This window comes from Zootoca vivipara, chromosome 1, assembly GCF_963506605.1.
Source record: "Zootoca vivipara chromosome 1, rZooViv1.1, whole genome shotgun sequence".
In the NCBI taxonomy this organism is placed as follows: domain Eukaryota; kingdom Metazoa; phylum Chordata; class Lepidosauria; order Squamata; family Lacertidae; genus Zootoca; species Zootoca vivipara.
In genome coordinates this window covers 104,886,312-104,904,373 of record NC_083276.1, presented here as the reverse complement: position 1 = coordinate 104,904,373, position 18,062 = coordinate 104,886,312, and the positions used below count along the sequence as shown (strand labels likewise).

Sequence of the window (18,062 nt, the reverse complement as noted above, 5' to 3'; positions counted from 1 at the left end):
CTACGCTTTTTCAGTGTGCATTTCTGCCTCATATCAGAAGCAACACCATGCGTCAGTCTAAACACACCTTGGTGCAAATATCACTGTACTTCCAGCATTTCATTCCCATCCAACTTGTTTACTTAAAGTCTGTTCCTCCATCCCGCAACCGTGTGCATACTGTATATACCTGCAACTCAAGATAACATTTCAGGCACCTATAGCCACGAAAGCTTATGCCATTATACATTTGGTGGAATTTAAAAGTGCTGCATGGCTTTTCGCAGTTTATGGAAAGAACATGGTTTATAGACTCAGAAGTATTCTTGGAGCTAATTTTGCCGAAAATTACCTTCAACATCACAACTAAGATAGTTGCGCACTTCCGTCAAAATGAAATTGATATCTTCTTCTGTAGGAATTGGGTGACTTGTGACTTCGGTTGCAGTATCCGTAGTACCAGCAATAGTCATCTTTTGCCACGGCAAGAAGAAAATCACTCTGCCATCACTCGTGGATGGGTCAAGAAGTCCCATATTATCAGGGCTGGAATAAAGCAAATTGGGGTTGTTGTTTTCAAAAAATTCACATATCCCTTAAAACATTCAGAGCAAAAAGAAAAAAGGCAGAAATAAGATACTATAAAGCACTTGTTTAGGAGTGTTATTCATATAACACTGGGGACACTTGTTGCAGAACTCACAGAACTTATACAGAGCACAATTAGGGTTCAAAAGGAAAGCTTTCGGAAAGCTCACAAGCAGATTCCCGTTTCCCTTCCCCAGGAGCTGTTATTCTGAGAAAGAGTGAGTGTTAAGTGGCCACATGAGGCACAACCATGCAAATAAGAGATAAAGTTGTATGTGCAGTCGTATTATGTTCACAATCTCTAAAAACAGGAATATCCTTTTAAATATGTTTTCTATATGGCCTGTATTCTCTGGCTCAACTTGCTATCTTTGGGTATCTGCTCTCTACATTAGTTTGCAGCACAGCTGCAGTGACCTAATCTCATGGAAGGATGATGCTGTTTGGTAGTTGTTGTTGTTTAGTTGTTTAGTCGTGTCCGACTCTTCGTGACCCCATGGACCAGAGCATGCCAGGCACTCCTGTCTTCCACTGCCTCCCGCAGTTTCGTCAAACTCATGTTCGTGGCTTCGAGAACACTGTCCAACCATCTCGTCCTCTGACGTCCCCTTCTCCTTCTGCCCTCAATCTTTCCCAACATCAGGGTCTTTTCCAGGGAGTCTTCTCTTCTCACGAGGTGGCCAAAGTATTGGAGCCTCAGCTTCAGGATCTGTCCTTCCAGTGAGCACTCGGGGCTGATTTCCTTCAGAATGGAGAGGTTTGATCTTCTTGCAGTCCATGGGACTCTCAAGAGTCTCCTCCAGCACCATAATTCAAAAGCATCCATTCTTCGGCGATCAGCCTTCTTTATGGTCCAGCTCTCACTTCCATACATCACTACTGGAAAAACCATAGCTTTAACTATATGGACCTTTGTCGGCAAGGTGATGTCTCTGCTTTTTAAGATGAGACACCACCTTGGAGCTTTAAGATGTTTAGTAGTAGGGAACGTAAAAGGACAGGCAATAGTGTTTTTATCTTAGATTTAAGGGGGGGTTAAGTGTGTGTGTGTGTGTGTGTATCTCAGCCTTTAACCTGGCAGCTGGTCCATATAGTTAGTTGGATAGGGATTGTAAGCCCCACACTTTAAGGAGGCAAAAACACCCGCTAGAGACTGTAATGAAGAGGACAATGCGGAGGAAAAACCAAACACACTGGAGTGTGGTGCAATGGTTGGAGTGTTGAACTTCGGAGACCAGGATTCAAATTGGCACATAGGCATGAAGCTCACTGGGTGACCTTGAGCCTGTCACCATCTCTCAGTCTAACCTACCTCACAGGGTTGTCATGGGGATAAACTGGAGAGGGGAGAACCATGCATACTACCTTGAGCTCCTTGGAGGAAAAGTGAGATATAAATGTAATTGTTGTTGTTTAGTCATTTAATCGTGTCCGACTCTTTGTGACCCCATGGACCAGAACACGCCAGGCACTCCTGTCTTCCACTGCCTCCCGCAGTTTGGTCAGACTCATGTTGGTAGCTTTGAGAACACTGTCCAACCATCTTGTCCTCCGTCGTCCCCTTCTCCTTATGCCCTCCATCTTTCCCAACATCAGGGTCTTTTCCTTTTCCAGGGAGTCTTCTATTCTCATGAGGTGGCCAAAGTATTGGAGCCTCGGCTTCAGGATCTGTCCTTCCAGTGAACACTCAGGGCTGCTTTCCTTAAGAATGGATAGGTTTGATCTTCTTGCAATAATAATAATAATAATAATAATAATAATAATAATAATAATAATAACAACAACAACAACAATAGCTGGCATCTTGAGTAAGATAGACCTGTTTTAATGCAAAGTATAGTAACTCAAGCAGTAGTCAAATCAAAGGTTGTTGTGAATTAGCTTCTAAGCTTGATGATAATAAAAAACCCATATAGTTACATCCAAACAGAAAGTCATTCACTCTCATACATGACTGCGCACATGTTTCTTCTTGCAGATACTTTCCTGTTGAAGGGGAAATGTCACATGTGAAGTGCCCCTCCAAGAGAAGATGACAATTACATACACTTGTGTAAGTTCTGCAACTAAGAAGTCTTTGAGATGATATTTATATACAGCTTAAGAATACATTTGGAGAAGCAGAGCTTAAAAAGTAGGTGTCAACATGGACTTGTAAGGTAAACCATGGCAGACAAGTAATTACTTTTCAAAATGAATTCACTATTGATTTAGAGAGGCAGGAAAACTTAGAAATTTAATATACAGACTCGGAATCTTCAAAAAACTTTCGGTAAGTTTTCAAATAAGGTTTCTAAATTGGCATAAAATAAGCAGAACTACAGAGCGGCTGAGTGTATTCTTTGCAAAGATTGCTGGGAGATCATTTACGTTCTTTTTTAATGTCATGGAATCGCTAGAAGAACCTAAATTGGGGGAAATGGTAAATGATTTCAAATCCAACTTTCTTGCCCATTTCTATCACTGCCTGTTCGATCTCCTTTCAATAATTACTCTGACAAATAACAGAAAATTCCAGAATACAATCAGGGTGAGATTTTAGGATACAGTAATACTATTTAACATTTATAAAGCATTTCAGGACATCCACAGAGCTTCACCTACATCACAGAACAATGTCGTAAAATAGAGCACTTTTATTAACTCCATGTTCCAGGTGGGACTGAAGGCCTATGACAGAGAATGACTTACCTTAACCCACCTGGCGAAAATTATTTTTACACTTTCTGAACCATGCCTACATCTAGGTATGGATTCCGGGATGCTGCTCAGTGAAACACAAATATCCAATTCAAAGTACTGGTTTTGACCTATACAGCTCAGGCCTGCAATACATCAAGGACTGCCTCTCTCCTTTTGAACCTACCTGGACCCTGCAATCATCTTTTGAGGCCCTTTTTCATGTGCCTCCTCCACGAGAGGTCCAAAAGGTGGCAACATGAGAAGAGGCCTTTTCTGCACTTGCCTCCCTGTTTGTGGCATGCTCTCCCCTGGGAGGCTCAATTGGTGCTTCATTACGTATCTTTAGGCACCAGGCCTTTGGTTAATAACATTCCTTTTCTCCCAGGCCTTTGGTTAATAATTAAATTATCTATGGCCTTTTAAACGGTGGTGGTAGTGGGGTTATTGTCTTTGTTTGTTATTATGCCATATATTGTTGTGTTTTTATATTGTAAACTGCCCTGTGATCTTCAGATATATAAAGACTTGAGATATACAGTCATACCTTGGAAGTCGAATGGAATCCATTCCGGAAGTCCGTTCGACTTCCAAAACATTCGGAAACCAAAGCGTGGCTTCTTATTGGCTGCAGGAAGCTCCTGCAGCTAATCAGAAGCCCCATCGGATTTTCAGTTTCAAAAAATATTTCGCAAACCGGAACAGTCACTTCTGGGTTTGCGGCGTTCCGGAGCTAAAGAACTAAGCTGTTCAAAAACCAAGGTACGACTGTATAAAGATATTCAGATATATAAGACTATCTAGTTTCTTTTTATTCTCCTCTTCAATAAATCTGTGTTTTTCATCTAAGAAATGAGGCAGACCTGGGTAACAACTGGGGTTTTTAAAATTCATTTGGAATCTACCATTGCTTTATTTCTTCTTCCCAGTAGGCCTTGATGCAACCCGATGCCTGCAGTGCACCTAAACAGTGTGGAAAATGTTTGCTGCCTCCTATTACTTTCTTCCTTACGGCTCTCAACAGATACAGATTCATGATGTTACCACCAGCCAATGCCCCAACCCTTGCCTTGCTTTGTTTTACATCTAGCCTGAGTACTGGCTGGTGCAATAAAGGTATTACCCTAATGTGGATTTTGTATTTTTTTCCCCCTTACGGCCAACGTGTCTACGTTTAATTTTTGAATTCAAGGGAAAGCCCCTTTAGCTACGGTGTTGGATAGTTTACATCCTTTTGAATGTTACATCCAATGATGTAACTGCTGCAGGCAGAATCTATGTTAACACTGTTCTCAAAGAAAATAAGAAAGCCCATCTTCGGATCAGGGATCTGTTTTTACATCTTCTAAGAGGCAGAACCAGAGCCACTGCTGCAGCCAACACATAGCAGAAACTACAGGCGACATCAACGGGATTAAGGGCTGAAATTTATATGAGATTAGTCACACTAACATCATCAGAGTGTGAGCAAGTCATGCAGGAGGTACTTATATGAGGACATGTATCTGAAGAACGGAATTAATGAGAGCAGGGGGACACAGGGACTATTAATGAAGAATATAAAAATGTAAGAACCTACTGGGAAACGCTTGCATTGTATTAACATTAAATTAATTAAATCTTATCTACATTTACACATAAAAAGCCTTTAAACTATTTACCATTTTCCCAAGATCATGTCAAAGTACTTTCCCAAAGAGACCAGTAGCTGTAATGAAATGACACACATTTTCCTGCTAAACAGGATTTAGTTGGCACTGGGGGCAAAAACCTGTTGCTCAATTAATACACACGTTTGTTTGTTTGTTTGTTTGTTTGTTTATGGCGTGTATTATTTATTATACAGACAAATTCGTCGGCTTAACTATGTTTAGGATGAGATCAATCTACTTTTCACTCAGCAGCAGAGCAAATGATCTGCATAGGCAGGAGTTGTCGCTGAAACAAAGTCAGTTGCATATTGAGAGATGCTGAGGAATAAGGCAAAGGGAGAGACTGGCCCTGAGTTTATTATACAGTATATAAACCAGATTGCACACACAATCCTGGGCTCCATCTAAGACTGAAGGTGTAATAGCTCAGAGTAACCAGCATTAACTACCCGCAAGCTCTCCCGTAGCAAAAGAAGAAAAGCCAAAATATTTGCGTTTCAGCTGCTCCCGCCTTCCATCTCTACTGAATGCTTTTGAGTGTACTCGTTTTGTTCATTATAGTAGGTGGATGATGTGGGCTGTAGCCGTAGCAACCATGCAGATAGCTGCGAGTAATTGCCCCAGCTGTCCAGTTTTAAGCATGTATTAACTGCAGAGTGTAATAAAGATATCCTTGTCTGAGAGTTCTGTCACTTTATAGGTGAATAATGGATGCCCTAGACTTTGACAAGACGGAACCTCTGAGCTGAATTGAGTACGGGGATCCCGCTACCAAAAAAAGGATACCATCAAGCAGGGGTAGCCAACATGGTGCCCACTGGTTTAGTGGACTACAAATGCCATCTTCCCTAACCATAGAGCCATACTGGCTAGGGCTCATGGGAGTTGTAGTCCAAAACACCTGGACGCCACCATGTTGGCTACCCGCCATAAATGGTAGAAGCTGGAACGCAAATCCCACACCACTTGAGGGCTGGAGCAATCCAACAAAGCTGTGAATTAGCAGCCAATTCCTGTACCTGCTGTGCTCTGGCAAGGCCAGGCAAAGTGATATACAGAGGAAACAAGCCCTATGGTTCCTTGGTAAAGGTGGACTAAGATGCCACACACCTTACTCAGCTGTTGGCTAAGATCCTGTTTTAACTATGTGTTCTCTTCCAGTTAGCCATACTGCAGATGAAATGCAGGGAGAGATGATGAAATGGTCCAATGGGATTTCCTAGCCTAAAGCAAGAGACCCAAGTAGAAGAAGAGTAGCACTGTTCTGCAGATGATGCACATGAGTTTGTGCAGGGCTATAACAAGAAGGTTCTATAGCAGTTCTCATGCTTCTGCTTGGCCTCTTATGCGTACACAACCTCCCACGAAAGTGGAAGAACATATTTCGGATTCCCCACCGCCACACACTTTCCTTGCATGATGTTCTAGCGCCGCTTCCCATGAGCTGAAGGTCCCCTTGTCCACATGTGGAGGGACATCTTTGAATCCACTATTAAAACTTTACATTTATGTAGAACATCTCAAGTGATCAAAGCACTTCTTTAGGACAGTCACGTAATGTAGGCCGATGCAGTAGCCGCAGGCCTTGAGTCAACTTGCTTAAGACTACCTTTTAGCTGTTATGCTGTAAACGCTTTATGAATCAGCTCACATATCCATGTTCGTTTTCCTTACACGAAACTCAGGGAAGCTAGCCTGGTGCCTTCAATACATATCTTTCAGCACCATCAAAAACATTCCTCTTCTCCCAGGCCTTTGGCTTATTAAACAATTCATGGCCTTTTAAACTGGGGTGGGAACTGTTATTGCTTGTTACTATGTTATGTATTTTTGTGTTTTTATATTGTAAACCACCCTATGATCCTCAGATGAAATTTAACAAACAAATAAATGATACTCAGGGCAGGGACGGAGGAAGGGGGGTGCGGTGGCGGTCCACCCCAGGTGTCACCACTGAGGGGGGTGACAAAATGCCGGGCGGCACTCACCGCGGGGCCTGCAGCACACCCGAGCCACACGTCTCTCCTGGGAGTGATGTGGTGGCTTGGGTGCCGGCAGGCTCTGCGCTGTCCCTAACAGTCCGCCCACTGCCTCCTCCTCAGCTGTAGGGCGACTGAGTGGGAGGAGACAGGCAGACTCCTCGGAGGCCCCGCGGAGTGTCCTGCCCCAGCTGGCCTGGCCCCGCCCCTGGGCGCAGGGCATGCGCGCCACCCCAGGTGCCCGATCAACTTGCTCAGCCGCTGATTCAGGGAGGAGCAGGAGGACACAGCAGTGGTTAGAGGTAAAAGATCGACTGAGGCGTGTGGTTTGAGGTAAAAGATCGACTGAGGCACGGCAGTGGTTAGAGGTAAAAGATCGACTGAGGCATGGCCAAATAATTGCCCAATTTTTGTTCTTCCAAAGGCGCTTGCTGCCAAAGTCACACAAATGAAATGCTCCAGTATTTAAGCTGGAAGCAGAGGTGAAGTTGATTAGGCAGGAGAGAAAGCATCTTCCTTACCCACTTTAGTTTGAACCAGTCAAGCCTTCCCCTTGATATGAAAGCATTCCACTTCCAGAGGCAGATTTTGGCATGGCAACACACAAGCAATGCTCTTTGAGCATTCAAAAGGTGACAGAGTTACGGGGAGGGCTGTACCATGTGTCTTCAGTAAGGGCATTTCCCCCCTAAGAGCTAAACCAAAAATGATTGGGGGGGGGAGAGAGAAGGGGGAATAAAAGCTTGCATTCACCCTGCGCTATTAACCGCAGCAAGTCTCTCTCTCTCTACAACTTTATTTTCTACACTGGACACACTTCTTCCGATTGTTATAAATGATTCAGGTTTTGAATATCGTTACCTGTAATAGCCAGGCATCACAATATGAACGCCTGCGCTTGGCTGACAGATGTTTGGTACTGTCTGCTCATCCATTTTCCGCACGGAGTCTGTGAAAGGTCCTGTAGCATTGATAACACATTTGGCTCTGACATCAAATTCCTGCCCTGTGAAAGAAAACAGCATCAATCACATACTCCATTTGTTTCCCTGTTCACTGACTCTCTGGATTATTAATTTATCTATGAAGTTAACCTATTGTGAAGTGTGTGTATTTATCTACACACACATGCACATCACACACACACACAGCACACCGCAGAAGCTTAGCAGCTAGTATTGTTACCAAAAATTAGAAAATACGGTAGTTTTGAGGATAAAAAGAAAAGAAAAAATGAGAGAGAGAAAAAAATCCTCTCAGATAAAATCTAGAGTGGCAGAAGATTCCCCTCTCCCGATTTTACTTTTATTTATCGAGTTCTCTGTTTAATGGCATTCTTAAACCCTGAAATTTGTTAAATGGTACTATGACTGAACGCATGCCACACGGTTATTTTACGACGTCAGCTTTTCTTGACAGAAGGGCTTGGATGTAAAGCATAGCTTAGCTTGCCAAAGCACCAGGATTTGAATGAAAACCTGACAGAAGTTAAAGATGATTGGCATTAATGACATGCCACTGCACTTTGGAAATACGCCTCCTTTGTCAGTTAAGTGATATTTACAAACTCCAGCCTCCCGCTGCACTCCCCCTCCTTCTTCTTTCTAACATGAGGGGAAATAAATAAATAAATAAATAAATAAATAATATTTCTGTCTCCTTAAACAGAAAGGGAAATGGAGGGGACCACAGCATCTGTGAACAGCTGTGCTTCCTCCTGGAAAACAACTGTGTCCTCTAAACCGCATGCATTAAGGGAAGTGGAAGAATGCAAGTGGAATGCCAGAATCCACCGAACCATAGTACAGTCGAAGCAAGGTGCCTTGTGCGTGTGTGGGCCAACGCAAGTTACCTGTTGTTAGGTAAAAAGGAAGCAAAGGGGCTCTATAAATATACCACAGGGGGAGCGAAGGCTGCTTACCTGTTAGAACATCCCTGCACCTTGCTCCGCAGACGCGGCTCGCCCCGCTCTTTGCATCCGTCTTCTTCAGCAAGCGCACCACTTCAGTGTAATTGGCTGTGGCAGCCCCATACCTGGCAGCGGTGAGGGCAATGGCAAGGTTCATTCGTGCATCGTTGTGTTGTCCTGCAGCAGGGGGCAGAATCAAGGGAAGGACATGAGTCACCTCAAGCCACTGACTTGTGGTATGGAAGTGTGTCAGAACGGATCTGTCACATCTGTCCCTGTCACACCGAATCTATGTGATGGCTGGTCAGGTCTACCAAGAATTGTTCAGAGTAATGTCTTCTCTTGGCAAGGCAGGGCGTTCATCTCAATTGTTCTAAACAGCATATTTGTACGCTAGTTATTTTTTTAAAGAACAATTGCAAATAGCTGGGATTACTGTCCAAGCAATGTGCTCTTTATACGTTGCAAAATGAACTATTTGTATTTGTTCAGTCAAGGACCTGGCATGAAAACAAACCACATACTTTCTGTTTTGGAAGGAGGAGGATTCTAAAACCAACCAACCAACCCCCCCCCCCAAAAAAATCCGGCATTAATACAGCATCTTCAAAGAATTTGTTTTTTGACGGCCCCACTGGTGTTAATTAACAATCTCTAATAGCACACACACGCTGCATGACATTATTATTTTTTTAAAAGGAAGCAAGCAATGATCTTTCAGAGATTCCACAGCTAAGCCTCTGTTGCCAGTGAAAAAAACATTCATTTTATGCACATTTTAAGTTCGCAACTAATAGCATTCACAGGGTTGGGTGTATACATACATATACATATACATATACATATACATATACATATATATATATATATAGTTGAACACACACAAAGAAAAAAAGAACCCAAGGAGGTTTAGTTAACAGATCACTCTTAACATATATATCATTAAAGATTTATTACAGAATCTTCCTAGTTGGGGAAGAGAGAGGGGGGGAAATCAACATGGAAGAGAGAGCATTGGCAGGGGGAACGAAGGGGGGAGGGAGGGGAGAGCAAGAAGAATGGAAATGATTAATTACTTTAAAATAGTGGCATCACCTGAGACTTTCTATTTATTATTGCCACTGAAGTTAAAACCCTGGATGTTGGCTGGGAGCAATTATTCTGCGTAGCAAGGGCCAAGCTCTGTGTGCCCAGAATAATTAATTACCAAAGGCTGGAGTTCCGACGGCAGAGTTCAGCATGCCCACGAGTTGGGATCGGTTCTATCAAGATAATACTGATAAGAAAAGGGGGGGGTGAATGAATGGTAATGGATACTGCTGTTGATTTATGTCGCCAGCATACCAAGCGTTCAGTATAAATGATTTATGTAAAGTTCGGCCCCTTCCCGATTCTGCCTGAGCAACACCCAGCCACTATGCGAGCAATCCGTTTCAAAAACCAAAAGGGCAAAAACGCAGAATGAGGATCAATGGCTTCCAGAACTCTTACGCGGCTTCAAAACTTCTCATTCCAATGTGGAAGAAGTCCACCGAGGGAAGCTTAAGCAAGCTAAATAGGGCCTAGGGGAAACAAAACCCCAAAGCGTACAAAAAAATAATAATCAAGGGAGCTGGGAACAATAGCTTTTGTTTAAAAAACAGAAGGTTTTGATTTTATTTTGATCTTTTTCCATTACATGTATATGTGTATGTATGTGTATATATATATATATATATATATATATATATATATATATATATATATATATATATATAAATTGCTTGTCACTTCAGCTGCCTGGAGACAGTCAGATTAAGATCAGAAACTATAAATAAATTAAATAAAAATGGCAACCTCCCCAACACTAAGAAAGAGAGCTAATAGGCCACACGATAAATTAATGGAATAGGATGAAGTTACGCAGAAAGTATCCAGAAGCAGATTGGTAGCCTGCAAATTTTGTTTTGTTTTTTAAAGGGGCTAAAATTCTCCCTTTGGATGTGTAGCCTCTGAACCAGGCACCCCCAAACTCGGCCCTCCAGATGTTTTGGGACTACAATTCCCATCATCCCTGACCACTGGTCCTGTTAGATTGGGATGGTGGGAGTTGTAGTCCCAAAACTTCTGGAGGGGTGCCTGCTCTGAACAATTAGAAATCTGTATGAAGAGCTGCTCTTTAGTTCTTTGAAAGCCAAATTATACACACAACTAAAAGCAAGCCTTCTAACATACTGAAGGATTTCCAAAATAGGTGGAGAACATTTCAGCAATGGTAAAATTACAGCAACTACCACAGTTATATTCTCACTGGTGAAATGCTATTTAACAAGGAACCTGTAACCCACTTACTGGAAATACAGCTTTTAAAAATAGCAAGACGTACTCAGGGAATAAAGAGTCTTGTGGTTTTTTTTACTATGGTCCTGTTTAGGTAAAAGGGCAGCAAAGTTTCTCAAAAGAGACAGCAGATGCAACTGGGAAAGGGATAAATCAAAGGGATTCCCACCACCACCACTCCAATAGCTTGGATCCCCTTTGCGTTTCATAACTAGACTTTTGCTCGGATTGTTGTGGCATTTGGATCATTGTGGTTACAAACAAGGAACTCTGCTCTCCTCTCCTGCCATAAGAAGACTTTTCTTCAAACTGCCAATCTCAGCAAAAAAATTTAAAACAAAAGTTATTGTAACGAAAGTTACCAACCATCACAAATTCAGCAGTGCTACGAAAATCAATGGTGATTTTGGCATGGCCATACCATAGCAGAGTGCATAAAGACATGACCCAGATCCATGTCTCGTCATGGAAGGAAAACATAGGGAAAACATGAATTGTGTGCATCCATCCCTTAAGGGTGCTGTAATCTTTGCTAGTTACCCAGAATGGAATCAGGAGACCTGTAAAACTGGGCCCTAAGTCTTGCAGGTGTTCTTCAAACTCCAGCATGACCCTACTATATTATTCTTCCAAGAATCCCTCTCACACGCCAGAATTCAAGTAAGTTCTGGCATCAAATAATTGAAGGAGTTAATAATCCATTCATTCATTTTATTTGTATTCCACAACAGCTCACAGTGGCTTACAACAGAGAAAACAACACACTTCGAAACCAAACAGTACAAAACTAATTACCTAATAACATAGCAGAACAGCAAAAATTGTAACTTTTCATGACTATACATATAAGATGATTACTTAAACAACACCCAATAACAAAAATAACAAGAGAGCTTTACAGCTTCACCTTGGTCCTAGAAAAACCTATCCCATGATGTTGCTCACAGTCCCTCTCCTGCAGCAACTTGCAAGGCTTCCGAGTGCAGCCAGTGGCTTAAAACACCCTTCCCATGGCGTGTTTCCTTTCTCCTCTGAATGGTGTCCACTACAGAACTGGCCAAGTAGCAGATGAAAATTCATTACTGATGGCAAATCTGCGAGAGTATCTATTCTGGGGGCAATAGCTGCTAAATTGCTTTCAGCAACATTTGTGGTTTACTTTTCCCTCTCACCGGTGCCCTCTAGAGGTCTGGCTGGCCAGCAAAGCCCTAGCTGGTGGTTCTGCAGAAGCTTTTCCTCTTAGGAGCACTGCCCTGTTTCAGACAGGAGCCTCTTCTATCTCTGTTCATGGATGATTAAGTTGACAGACAGAAGGAGGAAAGACCGGTTTCCTCCTCGGGACTGACAAGTCAGTTAAAAGGAAATAGGGGGGGGGAGAGCATGGACAGGGTTTCTGCTGGGAGACAGGGAGAATTCTGCTCGGAAAAAGTTAAGCCGCAAATCCCAAGGCAATCATAACAAGGCATGCAATCGCCATCAGCCATGTGTGTACTTCTTCTGATACAAGCTTAGAACACAAGTTTTATGCATTGAGGCAGCGGTGGGGAACCTCCAGCCCTAAACAGCCCCACCAGGCCTCCCCATTTGGCCAGGCCAGGCCCACTGGTCCTACACGCAACATCACATATGGCGCTAGGTGCAGGGCAGATAAAGAAGCAGTTGAGGTTTGCAGGCTCTGTCAACAGCGCTTTGCAAGCTCCAGCATTGGAGATGGCAAAGTGCTGGGTGTAAGACTTTGAAAGCACTATCAGCTAGCTTAACGTTAAACCAGGATGGCAGGAGTGGGCCCCACCCACCTGTCAAACTTGGCCTGCAGGGGTGGAAAAGATAAGGATCCTGCACACTGGCTCAGATCCCGTTCCCCACCCCTATACTGAGGTGATGTGATACACTGCCTCAAGTCCCCACACATGAAGAATGCTGAGTGCCCAAGTATTACAATAGCCAATGCTTCTCTCTATTGATGAGGCCAAGCAATTCTGATCCTCCCCTTCATCTCTCTTGTTCACTGCTATCTGTATGAAGCAGTTGCCCTGCCATGTCAACCAGAATAACCCGGGGTGCCATTTCAGTACAGGAAGGGCAAAGGATGCTATCACAGAAGACAAGAGATTCTCCTCAAGGTATGAAGGCCAGCATATATATATATATATATATATATATATATATATATATATATATATATATACATACATACATACATACATACATACATACATACATACACATAATAGGCTGAAACAGTATAAGCCTAAAACAGGCACACAAGATTCTGAATGTAGTTTTGATACCAATAACTGACAGATACATGGGCACAAGAGACAGAGCATTTTCAGTGGTGGCCCCATGCCTATGGAATTCCCTTCCTAGGTTGGTATGTATGGCACATCAATGTTTACTTTTAAGCAGGCACTGAAGGCTTTGCTTATTATTCTGTACTGCTTCTAATGGGAGATTTATGCTGGTGATTTCCAGTCACTAGTCTTTTTGTGGGGTTTTTGTTGTTGTTGTTGTTGCCTGCTTTTACGCTTGTTTTAGGTCTGTCAATACTGTTTTTATCTGCTGCCGTGGAGATTTTCAGATGTATTAATGGGGCTTCAGCTGTTCCTTTAATTATTTTATGACTTGCAATGTCATCAATCACTGCTATTTTTCCTAAAGTGTTGAGAATGAGGGACAACCCTGAAAGGCAGCCTACAAATACAGGAAGGAAAAAGAAATAAATAAAAGCAGCACTATACTCCGGGAGCATTTGTTGTGCTTACGTTTTTAGGCTACATAATAATGCTAACACGTCCAGAGAGACAGATAGGATGGCCAGTTAGAGAGGACAGCAAAAGGGTTTAGGTATTTGCCATGTATACCTGATTGACAGCCCTATTTAATTGTTCTTGAAACAGATGATCTGCAACCTCAGGGTGTTGGGCCTGCCCTAGACCTGACAGATGTGGTTCGCTGTGGAAAGGATTCTCTGAGGGAAGTTTAAAAAGCACAGGGCTTATAACAGTTGGTCCTGCTGTTTACTTGGAAGTAGCACTCACTGTAGGTAAGCAAGCATAAGGTTGCAGCCTCAGTATGTAGATCCAAATTACCGTATGTAATTTCAAAGTATGTGGGCTACAAATTCAAGTTCTCCTCAGCGGGGAACAAGAGCCATGGCATCACCCTGCCCACAGTTCACCTTAATATGCAATGCATGGCTATAATGTGCTCCATTTGTAGGACAACCCTTAAAGTTGGTTCAGGAACGGCACAACTGGGCAGCCAGGATACTGAACAGACTGGTGAAGGAACTATTAGCTACAAAGCCCTCTGCTTCTTTTGAGGCTGGATTAAATAAAAAATAAAAAAACCGTAATTTACACAAATAAATTTATTTCAAGTCTGCCTTTTTTTAAAAAATTGCATTACTGTACAATAATTCACAAAATAGGTGCACCTCTTAACAAATGTTGATTTATAAAACATACTGTTCCTCCTATAAAAACAAATGCATGAATCAATTTTTTCATGTCGACTAATTGAAGACACTTCACTAGCCATTCCCTTAGAGGTGCTGTTGTTAACGTATACCCTGAGCAACTTGGTTTCCTGAGAGACTACCTTCCCTATAGAGTCTCATTAGATCACAGAGATCCTCAGGAGACCTGGCTGATAGTGCTGCAACCTGCCCACTTGGTAGCAGGACAAAAGTTAGCCTTCTCCTTGGCGGCTTCTACCCTCTGAAATGCCCTCCTTTTCTGCAATTTTGGTGGAATGGGTTATTGGGTGCTTTCCGCTCTTACTGAAAACTCACCCTGTTTGCTCAGACTTTCACCAACTATCAGGAGTGACCAATTGTCTTTGGCATCTACAATTCTGTTTTTGTTTGTTTTTGGACTTAATTTGTTTTCATGTATTTCAAATTTTATTCTTGTACACTGCTTGGAGGCAAGCTTTGTTAATGAGAAGCACATATAAATATTAAATAAATAACATAATACAATAAAATGGTGCTTCTGTATCTCCTGAGTTCCCCGCTGAGCTATTCGGAAAGGAGATATAGACCATGCAACCAAGAAAATAAAGCAAATGGTTCATTAGTATTAATTGGCACCAAAATATTATGGGAGACGACAAGAGAAGTAGAAGAGTCTGTTGTTGTTGTTTTAAAAAAAAACCCCAGAAAGATATATAGATAGAATAGATGGAAAGATAGATATACTTTATTGTACCAATGGGATTGTAGGTTAGACTAAAATAAAAATTTTGTGGTTGCAGACAATTTTGTTTTTGTTTTGCTTTCAGTAATAACTCTTAGATTCAGAAAGTCTTTTTTTAAATTGCCATCAGGTCTGAAAGAAGATATACAAATAAAAGAACAGGGCTGTCAAAATAATTCAGTGTTCTTTCATAGTAAAAAGCTGAGTCAGCTGTCTTCAAGCCTACAGCCGCTAACCTGTGGGCAAAGTAGCAGGAACTGTAAAAGCACAGCACTTGCCCTGAACACATGTCCACTTAACACTCTACCCTCTGCTAGCTGTTGCTCTTGTCTATGTCCTCCCTCCCCACCTCTTCTTTTTTCTTTTTCTTCTTTTAGCTCTGTCACCTCTCAAGACAGATCGGACAGATTTTTTTATATCAAAAAATTCACAGCACAGAAGGCTTAATTTGTCCCAAAGAGATCTGAACACCTCAAAACCATTCGGAACAAAAGCTTGTGAGTGACTGGGCAATACAAACAAAAGCCATGGGGGGGGCAGAATTACATAAAACAGGATGGAGAGAGAAAATACTTTTTAAAGGGGGAGAAATACCCTATTTCAGTGTTTTTTAAAAAATTAAAATACTGTCTCTTTAAATACCTTTGTGTGCTATCCAACACTGCACATGCAGAATGCAATATTGCGCAATGAACCTTTCTTTCCCCATCCTCCCCACCAAAACCTCCAGGAACCCCCCTGCTGCCGCCGCCGCCGCCACCACCAGAAAGCCTCTCCAGGAGGACTCAGCAAAATGTTGTGAGCCAAGTAGTACAGGGTTGCATGGTGGGGAGAACCTCTTAATAATTGTAGCCAACGTAACTGTAGCTTCTCTTTCAACCTTCCTTCCCAACCAGCTCCATTTTTAGCCTTCACTGTGTATTGACAAAGCAATTCACATAGGTTTTCAGTCAGGATCATCAGGACAACATTGGTGTGATTCCGCATTGAATTCTATTTGTGATTATGATGTAAACCTCATTGCAGATTTACACTGGAGCAGCTGAAGGCAGAAGCAGCCTATCTGTATCTAGATAGATAGATAGATAGATAGATAGATAGATAGATAGATAGATACAGGGTACATATTCATCAGAATAAAGTGCATAGTGAACCTATTAAAAAGATAAAATGCACAGCAACCTGCAGAGTCCTACCTTAGTATAGCTTTTTTATAGCTTAGTAAGGCAGGTAAAAGGTAAAGGGACCCCTGACCATTAGGTCCAGTCGTGACCGACTCTGGGGTTGCGCGCTCATCTCGCATTATTGGCCGAGGGAGCCGGCGTACAGCTTCCAGGTCATGTGGCCAGCATGACAAAGCCGCTTCTGGCAAACCAGAGCAGCACATGGAAACGCCGTTTACCTTCCCGCTGTAGCGGTTCCTATTTATCTACTTGCATTTTGACGTGCTTTCGAACTGCTAGGTTGGCAGGAGCTGGGACCAAGCAACGGGAGCTCATCCCGTCACAGGGATTCGAACCGCCGACCTTATGATCAGCAAGCCCTAGGCTCAGTGATTTAACCACAGCGCCACCTGAAGAGGCCAAATGTGTAAATGGGAATTCTTGAGATCAGCACTCTGTTGACCAACAAAGGCAACACTTTCTATCACGGCTCATGTTCTTCTTTATATAATTCACAAATGTCTAACCCAGCTCCACACTCCCTTTGGTTCTAAACAAAAGAAACCCAACATTCACACACCCACAGAGCCTTCCTGCCCTTCTCTAAGACTGCAATATCCCAGTTTCCTTAGAGTCACCAGAGACTGGTCTCGCAAAAGGAGCATTGGCTATTACTAGTTCCTTTTCAATCTCTCATAAATGTAGGAAAGAATGCATGTTTTGACTCTGTCAAAAAAAGCATAGCCTTTTTGCTAGCCATTCAGCAGATGTGGTTCTACAGACAGCTCAGTACCATTTTATTTCCCTAATCTTCTGTCACTGACTTGTCAATTATGTCTCCGTCTGTTAGCCTAACAGGGAGACTCAGACAATTCTCCTGCTCCTGCTTTAGCCTAGTAGCATCACAAGATTTGGGAACCTCAACTGTGGACTTCCATGCAAAAAGAGTGACAAAATGTAAACATGCCCACAAAAATACAAAAACAAAAAACAGCATGTTACTGGAGAGGATTGGCAATCTAGTCTAATCCCCTACAATCCAGGATTATTTTTGCCTAACGTGGGTTTCGAACCCACGACCCTGAGATCAAGAGCCTCATGCTCTTACTGATCAAACTGTAAATTGTTAAGGGAGCTGAAGGTTGTTAGGAGACTTTTCACAGAGCCAGAATTTTAAGAGGGCTTTAAATGTATTCTACAGATGCACGTGATATTGGTTTGCTGATGGGGAATTCAATGTACTTTGAAAGCTTTAATAACTGGAAACTGATCCAATGAAAAAGGTATTATCTTCGTTTGTATCAAAGGTAAAAATAATGATATTCTAGTGGTATCTAGTCAGAGAGGAATGACTAGCATGACACCAGGTGTGAATCACTGCTCAGGCACTTAGAAGTGCAATGCCAGAGGCCTTCCCAGATAATGAATTTCTCTTCATGGGGAGGGGGGCGAGTTGCGAGGGGCAGATCAGAATTAGGATTTACTTGGTGGTGCTGGCTTTTAATTATGTTGTTACCCCACTTCCTTTGTATCAGCCTTCAACTTGTCAAAGGCATCTTATTGCAGTGTCAGGGTAAGTAAACGCATAGTGT

At 42.4% G+C, this 18,062-nt stretch overlaps 1 protein-coding gene across 4 annotated transcripts in view; it reads right to left on the bottom strand.

Annotated features, from left to right (window-relative positions):
* Positions 1-18,062, bottom strand: part of GPD2 (glycerol-3-phosphate dehydrogenase 2) — a 134,849-nt gene that overhangs the window by 30,854 nt on the left and 85,933 nt on the right. For all 4 annotated transcript variants that reach the window (XM_060279958.1, XM_035131815.2, XM_035131806.2 and 1 more), the window contains 3 exons: positions 8,799-8,963; positions 7,739-7,883; positions 332-525 (listed from right to left, as the gene is read on the bottom strand). In XM_060279958.1, coding sequence (XP_060135941.1) covers positions 332-525; positions 7,739-7,883; positions 8,799-8,963 — 504 coding nt within the window. The remainder of the gene's footprint in view (positions 1-331; positions 526-7,738; positions 7,884-8,798; positions 8,964-18,062) is intronic.